The sequence below is a fragment of the Tubulanus polymorphus genome, chromosome 7 (assembly GCF_964204645.1).
Source record: "Tubulanus polymorphus chromosome 7, tnTubPoly1.2, whole genome shotgun sequence".
Taxonomy (NCBI): domain Eukaryota; kingdom Metazoa; phylum Nemertea; class Palaeonemertea; order Tubulaniformes; family Tubulanidae; genus Tubulanus; species Tubulanus polymorphus.
The window spans coordinates 11,407,627-11,427,336 of NC_134031.1; the positions used below are offsets into that span (position 1 = coordinate 11,407,627).

The 19,710-nt window shown below is 37.9% G+C and overlaps 3 protein-coding genes and 1 pseudogene across 10 annotated transcripts in view; all 4 read left to right on the top strand.

The window, feature by feature from the left end:
* Positions 1-19,710, top strand: part of LOC141908132 (uncharacterized) — a 150,319-nt gene that overhangs the window by 77,765 nt on the left and 52,844 nt on the right. For all 8 annotated transcript variants that reach the window (XM_074797994.1, XM_074798000.1, XM_074797996.1 and 5 more), the window contains exon 5: positions 16,264-16,458. In XM_074797994.1, the coding sequence (XP_074654095.1) occupies positions 16,264-16,458 (195 nt within the window). The remainder of the gene's footprint in view (positions 1-16,263; positions 16,459-19,710) is intronic.
* On the top strand, positions 21-6,905 carry LOC141908133 (uncharacterized; annotated as a pseudogene).
* On the top strand, positions 731-2,151 carry LOC141908377 (uncharacterized). Its single transcript, XM_074798410.1, has 2 exons — positions 731-1,393; positions 1,490-2,151. The coding sequence occupies exons 1-2, from the start codon at positions 847-849 to the stop codon at positions 2,149-2,151; spliced, it is 1,209 nt and encodes a 402-aa protein (XP_074654511.1). The 5' UTR covers positions 731-846.
* Positions 4,114-5,643, top strand: LOC141908379 (uncharacterized). The gene is made up of 2 exons (XM_074798415.1): positions 4,114-4,302; positions 4,792-5,643. The coding sequence occupies exons 1-2, from the start codon at positions 4,114-4,116 to the stop codon at positions 5,641-5,643; spliced, it is 1,041 nt and encodes a 346-aa protein (XP_074654516.1).

Genomic DNA, 19,710 nt, shown 5'->3' on the forward strand with positions numbered 1-19,710 from the left:
AAAGGACGATTGAAAGGCGAATGCATGATTATGGCCTATCTGTTTCCAACACATATTCGCTGATAAGTGATGTTGGCCTTGATGATTTAGTCATTCAGATTCTGCAGAACTTTCCAAATGCAGGTATGTTGAGTCAAGATTTCATAAGTAGCCCACCCTCACCAAATCCAGTCAACTTTTGTTTCTAATTTACGTAAGGTTGCAAAAGTGTATCTGCTCACTTACTGGCAATTGGTCTCAGAATTCAACGTGATCGAGTAAGAAAGTCCATGTGGCGAGTAGATCCAGAAGGTAGAGAAGTCATGAAATACCAACGACGCGTAAGGCGAAGAACTTACAATGTAAAGGGACCTCTTTTGTTGTAGCATATTGATGGAAATCATATACTCATACGGTAACAGTTCCCAAAGTTTTATAAATACATGTTGTAGGTTTTAAGTAAAACCAATAATTGAAATTAAAAAACATTTGCATACAGCAAGTGTTGGTTTCATTGTACAATACTCCGCCTAAAGCGGTACCGGTCTTTATGGTAATCTGTTCAATTCGGTAAAATAAAAATAACATTTCGGTTTAAACGCCTAATTCGGTTGGAAGTCCCAACTGTACCGGTTTAGGCGGAGTCTACTACTGTACTACATGTATTGGTGCATGTAGAATGTACAGGGATAATTCTCCGTCGTTTCGGTCTCACTAGTAGGGATCCAATGAGATATGCACGCATGCGCCGAACACTCAGTTGCACGAGCGCCATTTTCGCTTTGCGAACGCTCTAAAAATTATCGCAGATAATTTCGTTAATTTTCGCAGTATTATCGCAGATTATACGATTTGTGTTCGTGGAACATGGATAATAAAGAATTGGGAAGTGTTTTAGACACTTCTCGCGATATGAACAGCGCACTGTGTTCAGATAATCGCGCCGAAGGCGCGGTCGCTAGTAACAACACAGCAGCAGGAAGCAGCAATAATGGCGGCTCTTCGGCAGCTAGCGGGAAAAAGCCGGAGCTTAAAAAACGCATTAGCTCGCGGAGCTCTGCTGGTTCGAAGAAAAAATCAGTCGACTGCCCGACCGAGGAAGGGATTAGGCCGACGATTAATGATCTTAATAACAATAAGGACGACAGTTTGAAGAAAATTGAATCGATGATGCAATCGATTGCGCAATCGCAGAAGGAACTGGCAAGTAAGGTGGATATTATGTGGAATTCCGGTGTAGACCCGAAGTTCGAAGATTATTCTTCTGAACAGGACTTGTTCATTACACAGAACTACAACCCACACTCAATGTCGGGTTCTGACGATGAGGATAATCAGCCTCAGGAGTGTCAGCCACCGGGAAAAAAGGCCAGAATTGAACCTGAAGCGTCGAGTTCATCTGCACTCTACGCCGGTATTTGATCGAAGTTGAGAAAGTCCGATAAGACATCTACTGCAGTGGATGGTGAGTTAGCAGAAATCGTAAATAGGCTATTTCGTGATGGAATAGACGAAGATGCATATAAATGGTTGGCTCAACAATATGACAGACCGGAAAATTGCGAGACACTCTGTCAGGTTAGATTAAATCAATTGATTTGGGAAATAGCATCGGCTAAAGCGACATCTCTGGACTCGCGAATGCAAGTCATTCAAAACTGTTTTGCTAAAGCAGGTACATGTTTAACTCACCTAGCATATAGGTGCTCAAAACTTGAGATGCGACCCATTACAGGGACTGATTGTCTTAATGAAATTACAAACGCACTTGCGTTTCTAGGCCATGGATTTCATGGACTATGTTTGAGAAGAAGTGAACTTTTGAAACCAGAGCTTAGACAGGACTATGCGCATTTATGCTCTGCGACGTTACCGTACACCGAAGAACTTTTCGGTGGGGATATTGAAAAAACGGTTAAGGATATCCGAGATGTAAACAAAGTCGGATCCCATATTCGTCAAGGCTCAGTTTTTACTCGTGGCCGGAAATTCTCCTTTTCTCGAGGAAGGGGAGGCGCACAGTCTGGTGGTTATAACAGTGCTGGGAACTATAGAAATTTAAACTTTCGCCGGGCTCGAATGAGTGGCGCATTCGGGCCGAGGGGAAGAGCCAGTCAGACAAACCAGTCGAAATACAGTCTTTACGGAAAGAAAAAGACGAAAGATCAGTAAATCAGGTAAGCCCTGTTTTTACTAACCCACCAACAGTTACTAACAAATGTATAGCCGGATATTTAAGGCATTATATGAATAAATGGAGGATGCTTACGATAAATTTATTTTGGACACAGTCTCTGGATATAAACTAGAGTTTAATAGCCTACAGCTTCCACGGCAGGCATTCATCCCGAGGGAACTTAATTTCTCTGAAAGTGAAAGGATAGTTATCCGTGGGGAACTTAAGAACTTTCAGGAAAAAGGAATTATAGAGACAACATGTCATTCAGACGGCGAATTTTTGTTGAATATTTTTATCAGACCAAAAAAGGAAGAAGGTCAATTTAGAGTAATCCTCAATCTGAAACGTTTAAATGAGAATATAGCTTACCATCATTTTAAGATGGATACATTTGAATCAGTCGTCAAACTGATTACTCCAGGTTGTCTTATGCAAACTGTGGATATTAAAGACGCATATTACTGTGTTCCAGTAGCAGTTGAGGATAGGAAATATTTACGATTTAAATTTGAGGGTACACTTTATCAATTTACGTGCATTCCGAATGGACTTGCATCAGGCCCTCGGGTTTATACAAAAATAGGCAAGCCCGTCTTTTCAGCTCTAAGACAAATGGGTGTTACTATCTTACATTGATGAGGGGATTGTTATCTTGATTTCGGATGAGCAAGCTTCATTTTCTGGTAATGCTACCACAAGTCTCCTAGAGGAAGCAGGATATATTATCAATTATGAAAAATCTAAACTTGAACCGGCATCTAAACGAGAATACCTTTGGTTTATTATTAATTCGCTGCTCATGACTGTGCAGCTCACAGATAGACAAAAAAAGGTATTATAGAATGTTGTACTTTCTTATTACAGAATGTCACAGTTGCTATCAGAATGGTGGCAAGAACCCTGGGGCTCTTGGTGGCAGCATTACCAGGGATGGAGTATGGGCAACTCCACTACCGGTTAACAGAAAGAGAAAAAATTCAAGCATTAAGAATGCAAGCAGGTAGTTATGATGCAAATATGAGCTTATCTGAACAGGCTAAGATGGAATTAGCTTGGTGGGTTAAAGAAATTCCCACAGGGCACAAGAGAATTGCTCGAGAGAACCCTAGTACTGAAATTTTTACAGATGCTTCTTTCGCAGGTTGGGGCGCATCTATGAAGGGTAATAAAACAGGGGGTAGGTGGACCCCAGATGATATAGTGATCGGAAGAGACTCTATTAATTATCTAGAACACTTGGCTGGATTTCTAGCACTGAAGTCATTTTGCGGAGATATGAATAACGTACATGTCCTTCTCAAGATGGATAACACTACTGCCATTTCATATATTGACCACATGGGGGGTTCACAATCACCCCAGCTTAATGCATTGGCATTAGATATTTGGGAATGGTGTATAGAGAAAAAGCTGTGAATTTCAGCAGCACATATACCAGGGCATCTCAATGTAGATGCAGATTTCGAGAGCAGGCATTTTCATGACCAAACCGAATGGATGCTCAATACACAGGTCTTGAATCAATTAATATATTATTTTGGAGAGTTAGAGATTGATCTCTTTGCGTCAAGAGCTAATGCTCAACTGCCACTCTATGCGTCGTGGAAACCAGACCCAGGGGCAAAATTTATTGATGCATTCACGATTAGCTGGACAAATTATAATAGTTATTTGTTCCCTCCTTTCAGTGTAATATCCAGATGTTTAAAGAAAATTCGACAGGACCAAGCGTTAGGAGTCATCATAGTGCCTCTATGGCCGATGCAGATTTGGTTTACGCAGTTGATGCACCTTCTCGTGGAACGCCCAATGATTTTACCAAACATGAACAATCTGTTAACATTACCGGATCAAACAACTCTACACCCGATGCGCAAAAGACTGAAACTGATAGCCTGCAAGGTTTCTGGACTGCACAGGCTCAACATAGAATTCCAGAACGGGCTGCACAGATTATGTGGTGTTCGTGGAAGTGCAGTACTAAGAAACAGTATGCCACACATATTACGCGATGGCAACAGTTTTGCGATAAACAACAGATTAATCCAATGCAGGCGGATGTCACTTTAGTTTTGAAATTTCTGTCGGAACTTTTTGATGAGAATTTATCGTATAGTTCATTAAATACTGCCAGATCAGCTACCGTATTTTCCGGCCAATAAGCCGATTTTCTAGCCTCAGATTTTTACCCAAAATATCGTGATCGGCTTATTGGGCGGATGCGATCCGACATAAAAAATCACTTCCTGATCTATGCCACTCTAATGCTCTCAATGATCGTCAAAATCAAGAAAAGTGGTCGATATTGATTTGAGGTCATTATTTACTACCAATTATAATCTATTTTGAACTATTTTATTTTTACTTTGATTGTTCCATCACCGCACAGCGGCAATGGTATACATTTATATAACGCGCGAGTTCACGTGTCAGTTCATACATTAGTATATATGCAAATCAGCAGTGAGCCGCGTACTGCGTGTATGGCTGTGTGTATAGTAATCAGCTGAGTGAGTCTATATATAGCACAGTCACTCGGCGATGATAGTATACACAGCACTCTCATCGGCGGGCGCTACTGTCAGCCTCTTAAATCGTCAATTAAGACGAACTAATTGACAAATCAGTGAATTAAAATCTCTGATGAAGGGCCTCGGCTTATTGGGCGAAGCTTTATGAAATCCATGTATTTTAGGCTAAAAAACTGCCCTCGGCTTATTGGCCGAGTCGGCTTATTGGCTGGAAAATACGGTATATCACAAATTACTATGTCGAATATTGGCTCGCACCCATTAGTAGTAAGATTTATGCGAGGGGTATATAATATGAGGCCCTCAGAGCCCAGGTATAATTCTACTTGGGATGTGAGTATCGTTTTACGTTGGGCAGCAAAACTGTCGCCGTTACGTTTTTTGAGTTTGAAGCAGTTAACATTGAAAACTGTAATTTTGTTAGCTTTAGTTATTGCTGCAAGAGGGCAGAATATGTTTTTGTTAGATTGTACTCGTATGAAGAAAGGACTGGATAAGTTTGAATTTTTTTATGAAGCGATTGCTTTGAAACAGTCGAGACAAGGGCAAAAGGCCTATGTAGCATCTATACCTAGATTTGACAAAAATAAAAAGATTTGTCCATATATGACCATCTGTGAATATTTGAAGAGAACTAAGATAATGCGAGGAAATGAGACTAGATTCTTTATTAGTTATGTTAAACCATATAAAAAAGTTTGTAAGCAAACAATCAGTAAATGGGTTAAACAGGCTATGTCTGAAGCAGGAGTTGATGTTGATAAATATAAGCCTCATAGTATAAGATCAGCAGCGGCATCCGAGGCAAAGTCAGTAGGAGTGCCATTGGATCATATTATGAAGACAGCTGGTTGGGCTAGATCGTCCACTTTTGTGAGATTTTACAATAAAGACATAGAGTTGTCTAATACAGCATCAACTAGTTTTCAAACAGCTGTTTTGGACTGTGAATAGGTATATTTTATCTATCCATGTGAGTTATGGTTCAGGAATTGGTATATTGTAAGATTTTGATGATTCTGATAAGTCTTATCTTATTGGTAAATAAAGAGGTGATTTTATTGTTGTTGTTTTCAATCTCTGTTGATTGTAGATACTTTTTATTCACCCACTTTGAAGTCTCATTGGATCCCTACTAGTCAGACCGAAACGACGGAGAATTGATAAGTTAAACGAGACTTACCTGGAAGTTGAAGTTTGAATGTAATTCTCCGGAGTGAGGTCGAACTGGTAGGGATAAAATGCCCACCCGAATTAACCCTACCCAATGTTTATGGGATTTGGGCTCATAAAAAGTTGTTAAATACTGAGTGTTCGGCGCATGCGTGCATATCTCATTTTATCCCTACCAGTTCGACCTCACTCCGGAGAATTACAGTCAAACTTCAACTTCCAGGTAAGTCTCGTTTAACTTATCAATTTTTTTAACTTCAGATGGCGTTTAGTTATTCATGGTGGTATAGATGGATTTACACGGGCAATAGTCTTTCTGGAGTGCAGTAATAACAATCGGGCAGACACGGTACTCAAACTCTTTAAAATCGCTGTTGATGATTGGGGTTTACCATCAAGAGTTAGAGCTGATCACGGTTCAGAAAATGTTGATGTTAGGAATTCCATGAACAACATTAGAGGAGCTCATCGAGGGTCGTTTATAACTGGCCGTTCGATTCATAACACTCGAATTTAACGTTTATGGAGGGATGTATATGAAGGTGTTGTCTCAGTATTTTATGATCTATTTCACTATCTTGAAAGAATAGATTTGCTGTCCCCCGACAATGAGATCCATATTTTCAGTCTCCAATACATCTTCATACCACGAATAAATCGTATGTTATCATCATTTAAACATATGTGGAATAACCATTAAGTGAGAACTGCAGGAAATATGACACCAATTCAAATGTTTCTTAGCAACCAAATTGAGGATGTTGAAATGGTCGCCACTGATTTATCTTCGTATGGTACGGATCCAGAAATGGCTATTTCAAATGACGATGATATTAATGTTGTTGTACCAGAAGGCAGATTAGATCTGTGTGACTTTGACATTGCAGATTTAGAAACAACCATAAATCCACTTGATGCAGATGATCCATGGGATTATTCAACATATATTGAGACAATTCAATTTGTAGAGAAATGTCTTCAAGCTGAATCTGATGAATCAGATACCGAGCTCTACTAATCTGATTGTAATGCCATGCTTTAATATAAGGGCACAAAAAAGATACATGTACATGTTCCTTTGTTTTTTTTCGGGTCCTCAAAATTGACCTTCCCCAGGATTATTGATCAAGTCAATCTTTTTTTTTGCATAAATCTATGAAACATATTTCCAATAAAACTACATGTATATTTGTCATCTGAATTTTAGTAAATCTTTTATATATTGTTCACCAGATTAGATTAATGGTATATTCACAAATCGTCAAAGCAGAAATCTGATTTCTTTTTTGAGAAGATTCCAAAATCACTTGGCCGAAATAAGGGGGGGGGGGGTGAATAAAATTACATGCCAGTGGCTACTAACCCATGTTCACAGTTCCACAGTTGTGAGTTAGATTTCACTCTAGAGTTAAAGTAATTGAAAATGAACTAATTTGACTAGAATTAAATCTCATCTCGGAATTAAACTCACAACTGACTGTGGAACTGGGTCCAGGACTCAGTTTGACTCTGGATTTAAAGTAATTGAAAATAAACTACTTTCAGTCTAGGAGTTAAATCTAACTCACAACTATAGAACTGGGTCCAGGGTTACGAACTTATTTAGTGTAGAGGACGCTATAGTCGAAGCAGTTCTGTAAGAAATCATAAAATATGACTGAATAGAAACAATAAATCTTCACATGTAAAATAACTCCGTAAAAATTGTACTTCCATGTTAATCATTTTTTATTACCAAATTGTGAGAAATGACATTTGGCTATCTACAATGTTAGCTGATTTAATATATGAAATATTGACGCGAGTTGTTACATCGATTTGTTCATCAGCTAACATATTACATGTGTATAATAACAAGGCAATTATCATGGTTGACCGCCCACTTGGGATTGGCAAATTGATCCCAAGTGTGATAACAACAACAATTGCCTAAGTTTTTAAAAGAATATAAAATGTCTATTGTAACATTCTTCGTAGCAATTTTGTACGTTTATAATCCAAGACCTATCCACAATCTTAGAATATTATTGCATTATTTTGATTATAAAATATTAGTTACAGTTTAAAAATACTGTAGACATCGTATATTGAATGTTGTTGTCTAGATTATATCAAAGTATCTAGAACAAAAACACAAATCTAACATTGCGAATGAGTCAGTTTCGCTTTTATCACCGAGTCTCAGTGGTAAAAACAGCTTATTAGCGCACGTGCTGCTACTTGCTAGCGTATTTTCCACAAACTCAATAGACGGTCGCTTAGAAAAACCCATGCAGGGTTCCACTTCGGATCCTGTCACAAATAACAGGATATCTTCTAGTCGTAAGCTCCTGCTCTCAGGGTTGTAGACAAGCCGTCTGCCTGCTAAAATCATAATCAAAAATCTATATGAAGCCGATAAAATGAGGATAAAATTCTAACTTATTATTTTTTTAAACAAATACAGCATTTGGACTAATGATTTAACCCCCACCTCCGAATTATGAATTTTTATCTTCATTTGAAGCATACCTGCGACTTCTCTGATGTATCTCAGAAATACTCTATAGGCAGCATCCTGGCACGGCTTTGCATTGCTCAATCACTTGACTATAAAAATGACCACCGAAAAATACTTAGAATAACTTACTTTGCCGCCGGAACAACAGGCAATTCATCACTGGATGGAGTCGGCCTACAAAAAACAAGTAATCGTTCTCTGCTAAAAGTTATACGGTAGTCATGTATCCAATTTTAAAATTAAAAAGCGAAATGCATAGAGAAATATGCTTGTCATTAAGCAATAAAAGTAAGCCAGACTATAGTTTTAACAATAGCATAGAGCAGGGTAATGACTACGTTTACATCAGCATACTCCTTATTGCATTGGAACACAGAGGAACCAAGGTTTTTAATTAACAAGACATGTATTTGATAATAATTCTTACTTTGGTAGGGTTGAAAGTAGATATTTGTACTGGTAAATCAATATGATTGATCCTAAGTACCCAGTGTATGTATGTTATATAGTGATTTGGTACGGAACTTATAACACCAAACTGGGCTAAAAAGTGACCTGAGGTGCAAAGTATTAACTAATCCACATTTAAAGCTGAGAGAGAGAGTAAATTGGAGTGACCATTCTGGTGTCAGAATGATCACTCCAAATGTGAGTGTACATGTAGTATGAGAAAGCCGGGACACCACAAAAATGGGTTTAAGAGTTTAGTTTAACCTACCTCATTCAGCTAGATACATTCTTAAAAGCAATGTGACAAATTTAATTTCTTTGAAAGTTCTTAATCACGTACTAATGGTTTTTTAAAAATATGTCTCCAAATCAAGGTTTATCTTATCTTATCTTATCTTATCAAGAAGCAAAAAATTGCTTCTTTCTTATCAGTTTCATTTTTGCGCGTGTCAAAAACAGTTTATCAGTAAAAAATCAAAATGCGCATCCCGCTTGCAGATATATTTTCGTTTCTATTTAAAAAAAAGTAAAACACTCCGGCATGCATCCTGATAAACGATTTGTTATGTTTTTCTTTACGGTCGCTTCCCAATTGTTACTGTGGCAGGTGAGTATTTCGGTAACGAAGTGCTTTCCATCAAAGTCGTTTGATGCCTAGATTTTCACATTTAAAAAGTAAAAATAGTCTTGCCACTTTTGGAATATTTCTCTTTTTTTAAAAGGGAGGTAAAAAGTAAAAACCTGCCGTGTCACTGTTCCAAAAAAGGGCTGATGAGAAACAAGGGAATTTCTTTGCGTGGCCCAATATATGACAGCCATAATAAACATTTACAGAATCATATGTAATATTTAATCAGAAAGACGCAGTAGAATATTTTCACATATTTTTTAAATATCCAACAGTCTTTCATTTACTCACTGAGTAGCCATATTGTTGTTTTCTTGGTGCCGCTGAAAGAGAAATGACAGAGTTATACGCCCATTCAATTTATGGATTCCTGAATATGTAAATCACATCAAGATGAAATACAAAACATATTGAGTACTTACCAATGTTGGAACTATATCAGGCAGCTCTGTAGTGTCATCCTGTAAAATAGAAAGTTTACTGTTATTACATGTTCTTTAATAAGTTGACATTAGGAGTTGTTCATAGATAACGTAACGCGTATGAGGGTGTTTGTTACAAAGGGGGAAGGGGCTCTCAACAGCTGTTACATATCAAAATGTTGGAATTCCTCAGTAGAAAAATCTCATGCAACCTTTTTGGGTTGAAACCAGGACTGGAGTGAAGTTGGACCATTTTCTAATAAAACATAATGCTTTATTTAACTGGAACTGTAAAATATTACACATAACATTAACATAACTCATCAAGAATAGAAAGCTACAGGTCGAATAATATTGATCATAGCATAAAGTTTCAAACTGGTGATTATGATTTTAGCAAAAAATTGGGGGTTACGTAATATTATAGTAGGTCTGCCAAAATTTGTTACGGCTTGTTACAAGGGGGAGGAGGTATCAAAATTTTCCTAAAATGTGTTACATAATATTTCAACAGCCCCTTACTTCGTGGCTATTTGATAGCAATTTTTCATGATGACCTAGTTTTTAATAACACAATGTTTTAAAATTTTTTGATTACGGTGTTCACAAAATTTATACGAACCTCCTCTACCTAAAATCTACGGTTTTTAGGAATTCGTTTTAAACTTGCCAAAGTTGAACTATCTATTTACATTAATCAGTAACCATACCTGTGTTTGTTTAGTCTCTTCTTGATCATTACTGTTTTGTTTCTACAATGTGGGATCATCCTCCTCATCCATTTCATCAATGTGTAATGACATCTGTATGGGCCGCAAATAAAATTTCAGGTTAGCAACAATTTTTAGATCCTCTATTGACAACGGTCCAGAATGAAGCAATTCTAACTTCGATCTTGATCCTTGGCTACAACCAAGAATTTCATATCCGCCACCACTGGCGAGTGGAAAGAAAGCACTGTAAAAATGCAAATAAACATAATTAATGTATTTTTTGGTTAAAAGTTACAAGATAGATAGTAACTTAGAAAACTAGGTCTATGTAACTGTCTATGTAACTGGGAGACAAAGTTAGGCATGCACAGAGGAGTTAGTTTCATGAACTACTAAACAGTGGCGCTGGAACCGCAGCGACTGCAGCGGCGAAAGCCGCGGCAATAATTTACTAAATGCCGTTTCTTTTTCCTTTGAATACCACGTTTTTTGAAGAAATTAAGTAAATTTGCCGCGGCAATATTAAGAACCTGTCGAAAATCGGCATTTGGCCGCAGCAATCAAAAATTGCTTCCATGCTAAATTCATTCGTCAGTTGAGTACATATACTTGCTTACATTGCGCATGTAGGACAACAAGACAGAGTTCCTCAATCTAATTATTTAACACCAAAGCTAATTGTTAACCCACAACTGTGGAACTGGGTCCAGAATAACTATAATCTCAAGACAACTTACTCTAATATTACTTGCTCAAAGTGCAGAGCATCTCCATCTACTTGAAAACTAAGTTTTTTCAAGCCGATACCTTTTTTGGTCAGGTGATATATTTCCTGCTTAGACGGTTTCAGAGTTGCATCTTTATCCTGTAGGCAAATCACCTCTCTTGTTATGAAACGACTCTTTGGTACTCCTATTGATGATTGAAATAAAAATATTACGAATGTATTTAAGACTGACACAATGGATATTAAAATGATTGATAAGCCAGATTATACAATATTCCTACTGCAGCAATAGTGTGGTGTTCATAACAACTTTTAGATCTGGCCTACCTGTATTTCTTCCGCCTCTAGTATAAGGCTGCTGCCTGCATACAGAGCGATGGAATAGAGGACGACGAACCTGAAAAATATTGTACTTAAAAATAAGACACTTTTTCTTTCAGTACTCGAATTGACAAGCAACACCCGTAGAAGTTTTGTTTGAACTAAAAAATTTCAATTGTCCAATGATAGCATGAAATACACCGGCCTACAGGTAGTGGCTATCTTAAGTCTCCCGTGGAATTAACAGAAAATAGGCCTATGCCCTTTTGCCTTAGTTAAGCTTTAATGTTTTTAGTTTTTGTTATTGCCCAAGCCAAAAGAACCCCCAACCTGCCTGCCCTCTATTGTACAGTGCTAATGACATTCGTAACCCTCAAAATATTTTTATTTTTGCATACTAATTATCAGGGAGGTCTAGGGATTCAAAATCAGTAACTTGACCAAAAAGATTACATTTTCTATTTCTAAATTTTAATATTTCGGGCCCTTAAACTAAAATCTGGTTTGAACGCGGCACGCCATGCCCATGTTAAAACCAACTTTTTGTTTAACGTGGTCTTCTTTGTTTTATCACCACTTGAGAAAATATTCAACGTAGCATTAAAACGAAAACGACCGCATTAAAACCAAATAGACGATAAAACGAATAAGGTCTAAAAAGTTGTTGAACGAATGGTTTTAACGATGTGTCGTTAAAACGAAAAACGTAAAAAAAAATTGGTGTCATTTTTATATTTTTTTTAATGTGGCCCGAATCAGCCACCATATGCCAGCCATATATAATATACCTGCTGTTGACGAGGCGGTCTAGTCACACTCAGCAGAGTACTGGCACTGGCAGTACTACTAGTAGTAGGCCTAGGGCTTCCTGCAGCAGCAGCAGCAGCTACATTCAACCGAACAGGCCTAACTGACGACGAAGTTGCCGGGGGAGTCCGATTGGACTCGAGCATTACAACGGCATCATTTAATAAAGTTATTAATGATTCTCTGCTAGTGTTGTTGGCCGACATATTTTGCGCGTAATTTTCTGCACCGGAAATCAAAATTACCTCCACTCCACCTTAGAAAAATACGCATTTTAACCGAAATTATTTTAGACTGGTTGCCGGTCTATTTTCGACCGGCACGCCATCTGGTGACATTATAGGTTTATCCTTGATGACGTGAGTTGATCCTTCACGTCATGACATTATCCTTCACGTTATGAGTTGATCCCTCACGTTACAACATTATACTTCACGTTATGGGTTTATCCTTCACGTTAGATTAAGGTTGATCCTTCACGTCATGAGTTTATCCTTCACGTTACTACATTATACTTCACGTTATGGGTTTATCCTTCACGTGATGACTTTAGCGTCTGTTTGGCGGAGATGGCCGCCCATACGCATGGATGTGAAGCTTGTACACCATGGACTGCACTGTCATTGGCCTATGTCATTGATTAGGTGACAGGGTTAACTAGAGGTCCACGGGCCTTGTGAAGTCTAAGCATCAGGTAAAGTTCTGTGCATAGCCAAGACATTTTAAAATGACTTAGAGCACGGATTCTCCCTCCCCCACTCTGCAAAATTCATTTAATTCAAAAAAATTATCTTGTATCTAATTGGTCACAATATCCACCCTGTTGTTGTGATGCAAAAGTTTTTTTTTCATTTGTCATATCTAATTGGTCACAATATCCACCCCATTGTTGTGTTCATGAAGCACTACTCACTACCATTTGTATAAAGACAATATTCCCTGCCGTCAGAAGCCGGATCAACCTTGAGGTCAAACCAGCCAGCCAGCCACCGGTGCCGGATGATAATTGGGAGCAGGCACTGTCATAAACCGCAGAGCCTGCAGCGCTAAAGGCGTAATTGGTGCCATACATTTTATGTTTATATGCTTAAGTAGTCTGGTTTATATGATCAGTGTTCAATTATGCAAAGTAGTACAGCGCAGCAATCGTCCGCATATCAAAAGTAAAATTTTTTCATCAATCTAACCACTGACTTGCAAAAAATGAGTACAAACATTTAAATAGGTTGGAATAGATTTATATTTTAATAGATTATCCATAAAACTGACAAATTCAATTAATATTGTCTCTAGTTTTAGACATCTCTGAACACTAAACACGGCGCCAGTAGTGCTAGTGACTCTTTCATTGATCCGAGCGATACAAATTTCCCACACCCCAGCCCACGAAAATGAGGGCATTAATCAAAAAATCTGCCACGATAACTCTCTGCTCTGCTCGCTCACCCACTGGTTAGTCATGAGAAATTTCAATTCGCAGCAGTTATCGCGGACATGTTCAAAAAGTTACTCTTACGTTTCGAGTCATTTTAATAAGTCTTCCACCTAGCCCATCTTAAAGATGGGCGTTAAATGTTCTTTAGACCAGTTAGAATGGTTGCCAAGTAAATATGTAACATTACATGACTAGTTTAAAATATTGATATCAATAATCTTTTCACGTTTAGATTTTAGTTTAGATATCACATTCATCTTCATTTGGTTTTGAATACAGCAGTTCATCATCTGTACTGGTTTGTTGGTAATTCTGAATGTATGCTTGAATTGGTATGATAACCTTGTTTGATAACCTGGTTTGATAACCTTGTTACCTGAGCTACAATGAATGTTGTTGGCTATTTGTGGGATATACGGGAAATTCCTAGAACTTCTGATGTAATTGGGAAAGCCCATTGGGAAAACCCAATGTGGAACCCAAAACAAAATGGTGAGCATTTCGTTCGAATAGGTATCGTATAATTATGTATAATTTGTTCGGTGTTACGAATATAACAGAGTAGGCTATTCAATTCAGTACTCAAAACTAGCAAGTATGGCGATACCAATGGTGTTTTGGCTTAGATTTGTCTTGTCAATGCCTTAAAGACGTGCTAACCCGTACGGTTAAACCGCAGCCGTTGGCTTTTTGTGAACTGTGTTACTGCTCTACTCTATTCAATTTTTTTACGTTCTTAGTTTCGATTGTTAGCGGTGATAAATTAATAATGGACTTAATAGACTCTGTAGACTCTTCATCTAATCAACAGTCAGTTTTTTCAACTGATTTAGAGGTGGGAGCTAGTCTACACACATATACCCTTATATATCACCATCGTACTATGGAAATCCATGCGAAGCGATCAATAGAGAACGTACCGTCTAGTTATCACACGCGTGCTGTTAAAAACAAACACAGATGTGACTGGGAGAAGTCGTGCGATGGGCGCATATTTTAATTCAATTCAAGGATGATAAAATCTGGAAATTGCAAGTATAATGATATCTTGTATGTATAAATCGTGTAATAAGGGGCTAAGAAATAATGAAGTGATTAGATTTAGAATAAAGGATTGTTGTTTGAAGAGTTTGTTCAGCATATCATCGGTATATAATATACACTCAATGATTTGATGGTGAGCCACAGGGCCATTGGACCTTTATTTCAGTTCAAAATCTTGTTTCAAAGTCGGATTTAAATAAGGCAGAAGAGTGTGTGAATTTGTTAACTACACATGTGAAATGGAATTCACACGTGATGCCCATCAAATTTTTTGTAAGGGCAGTAAAAGCCATTTTCCAACATTACACAAGCGTATGCTAGATAAACATTTTCTGATAGATCAAAACATTATTGTCCCCCACGCGGGGTAGGCCGCGGGCGGGGGACTTGGTATCCGCCTCCGTCCTTTAGTCCGCCCATCCGTCCACAGTCCACATCAGCTTATGAACGTGATTCAAGAAGAACCGTTGATCGCAGGACTATGATATTACACAGTATGATTGCCCCAAGGGAGAGGATGTGCCCTATTGATTTTGGGGTCCAAAGGTCATGGTCACTACAGGTCATTCACAGGAAACCTTGTAAACGCGATTCATCAAGAACTGTTGATAGCAAGACCATGATATTACGGATTCTGAGGTCACTACAGTTAATTTATGTGAAACCTTGTGAACACAATTCTAGAAGAAGAGACGTTTAATAAAAACGTTTTTCGAATGTTTTTTTAAAAACGTTTTTGAAATGTTCAATCATAACGATATATTTTCAAACGCGAAGTTTCTGATGTAAAATGATAAAAGAATGCATAAAAACGTGTAATTGTGATTTATGTAATGATATGTACCATTTAAACAGAATGCTACAATTTCAAAACGTTATGAAAATGTTTCTAAAACGTTTGAAAGTAACAAAACCAAACCAAAACCAAAGTGAAACGTTTCGGGAAGGTTTTGTGTTAACTGGGTTGACAATGTTCATTTTGATATGCTTACTGTAAACTTAAAGAAGTCATAAAATATTTAAATTTCAGTTGAATATTTTATAATCAAGTGGTCCGGCCGTTAGTACATGTGATTTTTAATGGTCAACATATAGTGTTTCATCTTAGTTTGTGGGTTCATTGGAAAATCGAAATGTTCCATCTTGATTCATCAAATCAAAATCATCATTTCATTGGCTGAGGGGTATTGCTTGGTATGCAAGTTATTGTTCGCTAAAAGATCTCAAAATGGCTGCCATCCAAATCATGAACCACAGAAGCATTTCCATTCAATAATGGCGGCTAAGTGTGAATTTTCTGTGCATTTTGAGTATTTGTCTTGTAGTCTATAGTTTTTTTTTTTTTCATTTTCAGGATGATAAGCAGTTATACTATGTTACCAACTTCATCAATGAATGAAAACCCTAGTCCATCTAATGTATTGGCTAGATTCGATGAAAACTACATGGCTGTCAAACAAATGATGGATATGAGTCTGCCATCGAAAATCATTAGCATACACATGGTGGAAAAAGTGGTGAATGAAATGGGAGAAAAAACATACAATGAGTATGTATATTTCCTTGCTAATTTTAGTCCTAATTTAACTCCTCTATATCAAGAAAGATGATATGTGACCTTAATGATTTTGCATAAAACACTACTTATCAGCTCTCGAGGAACGAGAGAGCTACTGTGGTGATGCCTGGTTGTGTATGCTATGATGTAATTGGTTGTGTATGTTACCTGTCGTGTGAAACACACACTTGTATGAATGCGCACTAAAATGCGCAAAGAATACGCACAGTAAATAGTTCCAGGATTAAGATCATATACATTTTGGAACTTATGATTGCGTAGTAATAATTATTCATTATGAATAAATGGATTGTCATGAATAAATTATTTTTCGACTTGGGGGTGGTTTATGCATTTATGTCACTTGTTATTCTGTTGATTATTAGGGTTTCTGCTGCTTTCGCAGAAACCCTCTTGTAATTCTGTTGATTATTATTATTAGGGTTTTCTGTTTCTTCACAGAAAACCTTATTGAGATTCGCTTGATTATTATTAGGGTTTTCTGTTACTTCACAGAAAACCCTATTGAGATTCGCGTGTTTCTTATGATTATTATTTTATGTCACACTATTTTCACTAAAAGAACATGGGCTTTGTTACCTTGCCACTGTTGCCGATACAATCCGTATGATATCCTTCAGCTCACTACAAATACAGGATCTACAAATACTCCGTGCGTATTTTGATAAATCAACGTAACGAAAGCACTGTCGGGCCGTAAACATCGAAAATTGGGTCCCATTCAATGAGGCGACACGTTTTTCTGAGTCGTCATCCCGATATCCACAGGAGGTTGCTCGTCACTTGATTATCAATTCAAGTGTAAATAAACAAATTTATTGCCGCAAGACTTCACATTCAACCGCGGTTTTTAAACAGTAATTTTTAACACATGCCCATTTTCCTCATCAAATCATATTACCAATACACAGGAAATTTACTGCTCTAGATTTTAAAAACACTAACGAGCCGTAAACATCGACAAATCGACATGTGTCTCTTCATCGTCGTTCCGGGGATCAGCTATGAGTTTCTCCTCATCATGACAATCAAATCAAGTACAAATGAATTTATTACTACCAGTGATTTGGCCGCGGGCTTCAAACAGTTAGTTTAACAATGCCTAATTTTCTTTACCAAATTTACTGTGTATTTACTAGGATAAATCATTAGAGTACCGGTGAGTCGTAGGCCTAAACTAAACATGCCGAAGAGATGAAGCGGAGGAAAGCTGTTGTGTCGACGAGGTATCAAAATAAAAGACAATATAACTTCATTCGTCCGTGGGCTTCAACCATTTATCAATACTCTATATTTCCTACAGTACATACCGATCATTGTCAAATGTACAAGGTATTTACTAAATACAAGTATATGACATACTCTTATCCGTACGCTGTATAATTCTTGCGTTTATAAGACAATACATAATAGAGCATCTCTCATTGTGTCAAAACTCGTTTGTCTGTCACTGAGAAGATGGCAGTTGTTTTTCTCACTCTGTCGCTGCCAGCAAGTTTGGGCAGCTAATTAATTATCTATTCAACCAGGTTACCGGTCACCAAAAGTATTTTGACCAATCGTGTGGCTTGTTACAGGTGAGAGATGCTTCCAAAATTTAGAGTATTTAAACCTTGGCTGAGTTAGATCTTGACTCAGTTTGCATCTCTCACTCGTAATAAAACACACGATTGCTGTCAGGAATACTATATTGGATTTTTATTCATTTACTTTTAAGGTAAGCCTGAGTTATATTATGTAGTTTTTAGATCCGACTTTATTATATTATAGGCCTTTTAATACTAGTCTAATTGTTATGTCAGAAATAGGCTAAATAATCATGTATATATTAGATTTTAAGGAGTTCGCTATAACAATGCATTTCATATCAGTTATTTGTAACAAACTCAGTTTGCATCTCTCACTCGTAATAAAACACACGATTGCTGTCAGGAATACTATATTGGATTTTTATTCATTTACTTTTAAGGTGACGTGCTCTCATAGCCACATCAACCCCTACGACATCGACGTAACAACGAAAGTTACATTAATAAATTGGTGGAGAACCCGAACGCCCAGACCTCTCGCGAATGTCAGGCGGAACTTCACCGATCAACTTCACTGGAAGATCATTGCGAAGCTCATCTCAAGCAAGCAAAAAGTCCGCCTCATCATTGGTGCTACCTACACAAATCAACACAGCAAATTCATCAACCTCAACAAATTCGGCAAGGGTGTCGACAGATCTATTAACACCAGCAACACAACATCCGATCGTCGAAACTACGAGCAAAATCATGCCGGGAATACAGCTACCTCGGTTTACTGACCAAGACCCTCACGTCTGGTGGGACTTATGGCTATCATGCATATCAGCCTACCAGATGCAACCAGACCAACAGGTCCATCACTTTAAGCTGCATTTGTCCGACCAAGCGCTTACCTGGTACCGATCATTGGGCAACGATATCACAAGTGACGATGTGAAACTAAAAACGGCGTTCACAACTCGCTGGCGTTCACAACTCGCTTCAGTAACTCTAACGGAAATAGCATGGCAATCCTTCAGTTTAAACAGGAACCAGGTCAATCAGTTATTTCATACCTAGAAAACTTTCTCCAAAGGTTGAACCCCTTGGAGCTGAGTGAAACTATGAAAGTCAGCTTCCTGATAAATGGTCTCCGTGACGATATAAAACTTATAATTATGCCTCAAAATCCAAGTACCGTTCAAGAGGTACTTACAAAAGCGAACCTCGCCGAACAAACTATTAAAGCTACATTCCAAACCACAGTAGCTAGCGCGGCCACTACTAATGATATGGGAACAATCATGGACATGATGCGAAACCTGCAAGCTCAAATGCAAGAACTGTGGACACAAGTTATGGAGGACGACAACCCACCGGAAGTCGCGTATGCTCATCATACCAGGGAGCCACGACGACCTCAGAAGGCAGAAATACAGCAGAATCAATATTAACCTACATGGGATACACCTCAACAGCCAAAGAGATACCAATCATCACAGCAGCAACCACGAAATTATGATCAGCAAGCTCCAAGGACTCAACAAGGCCGTCGAGAATGTAACAATTGTGGTGAGTATTGTGGCGGAAATAGGTTTTGTAGGGCATTCAATACAATATGTAACTTCTGTAGGATTCCCGGCCATATCGAGAGAAAGTGCCGTAAAAAGAAATTTAGCCAATTTCCCAGAACTGCACCTCACCCATTTCA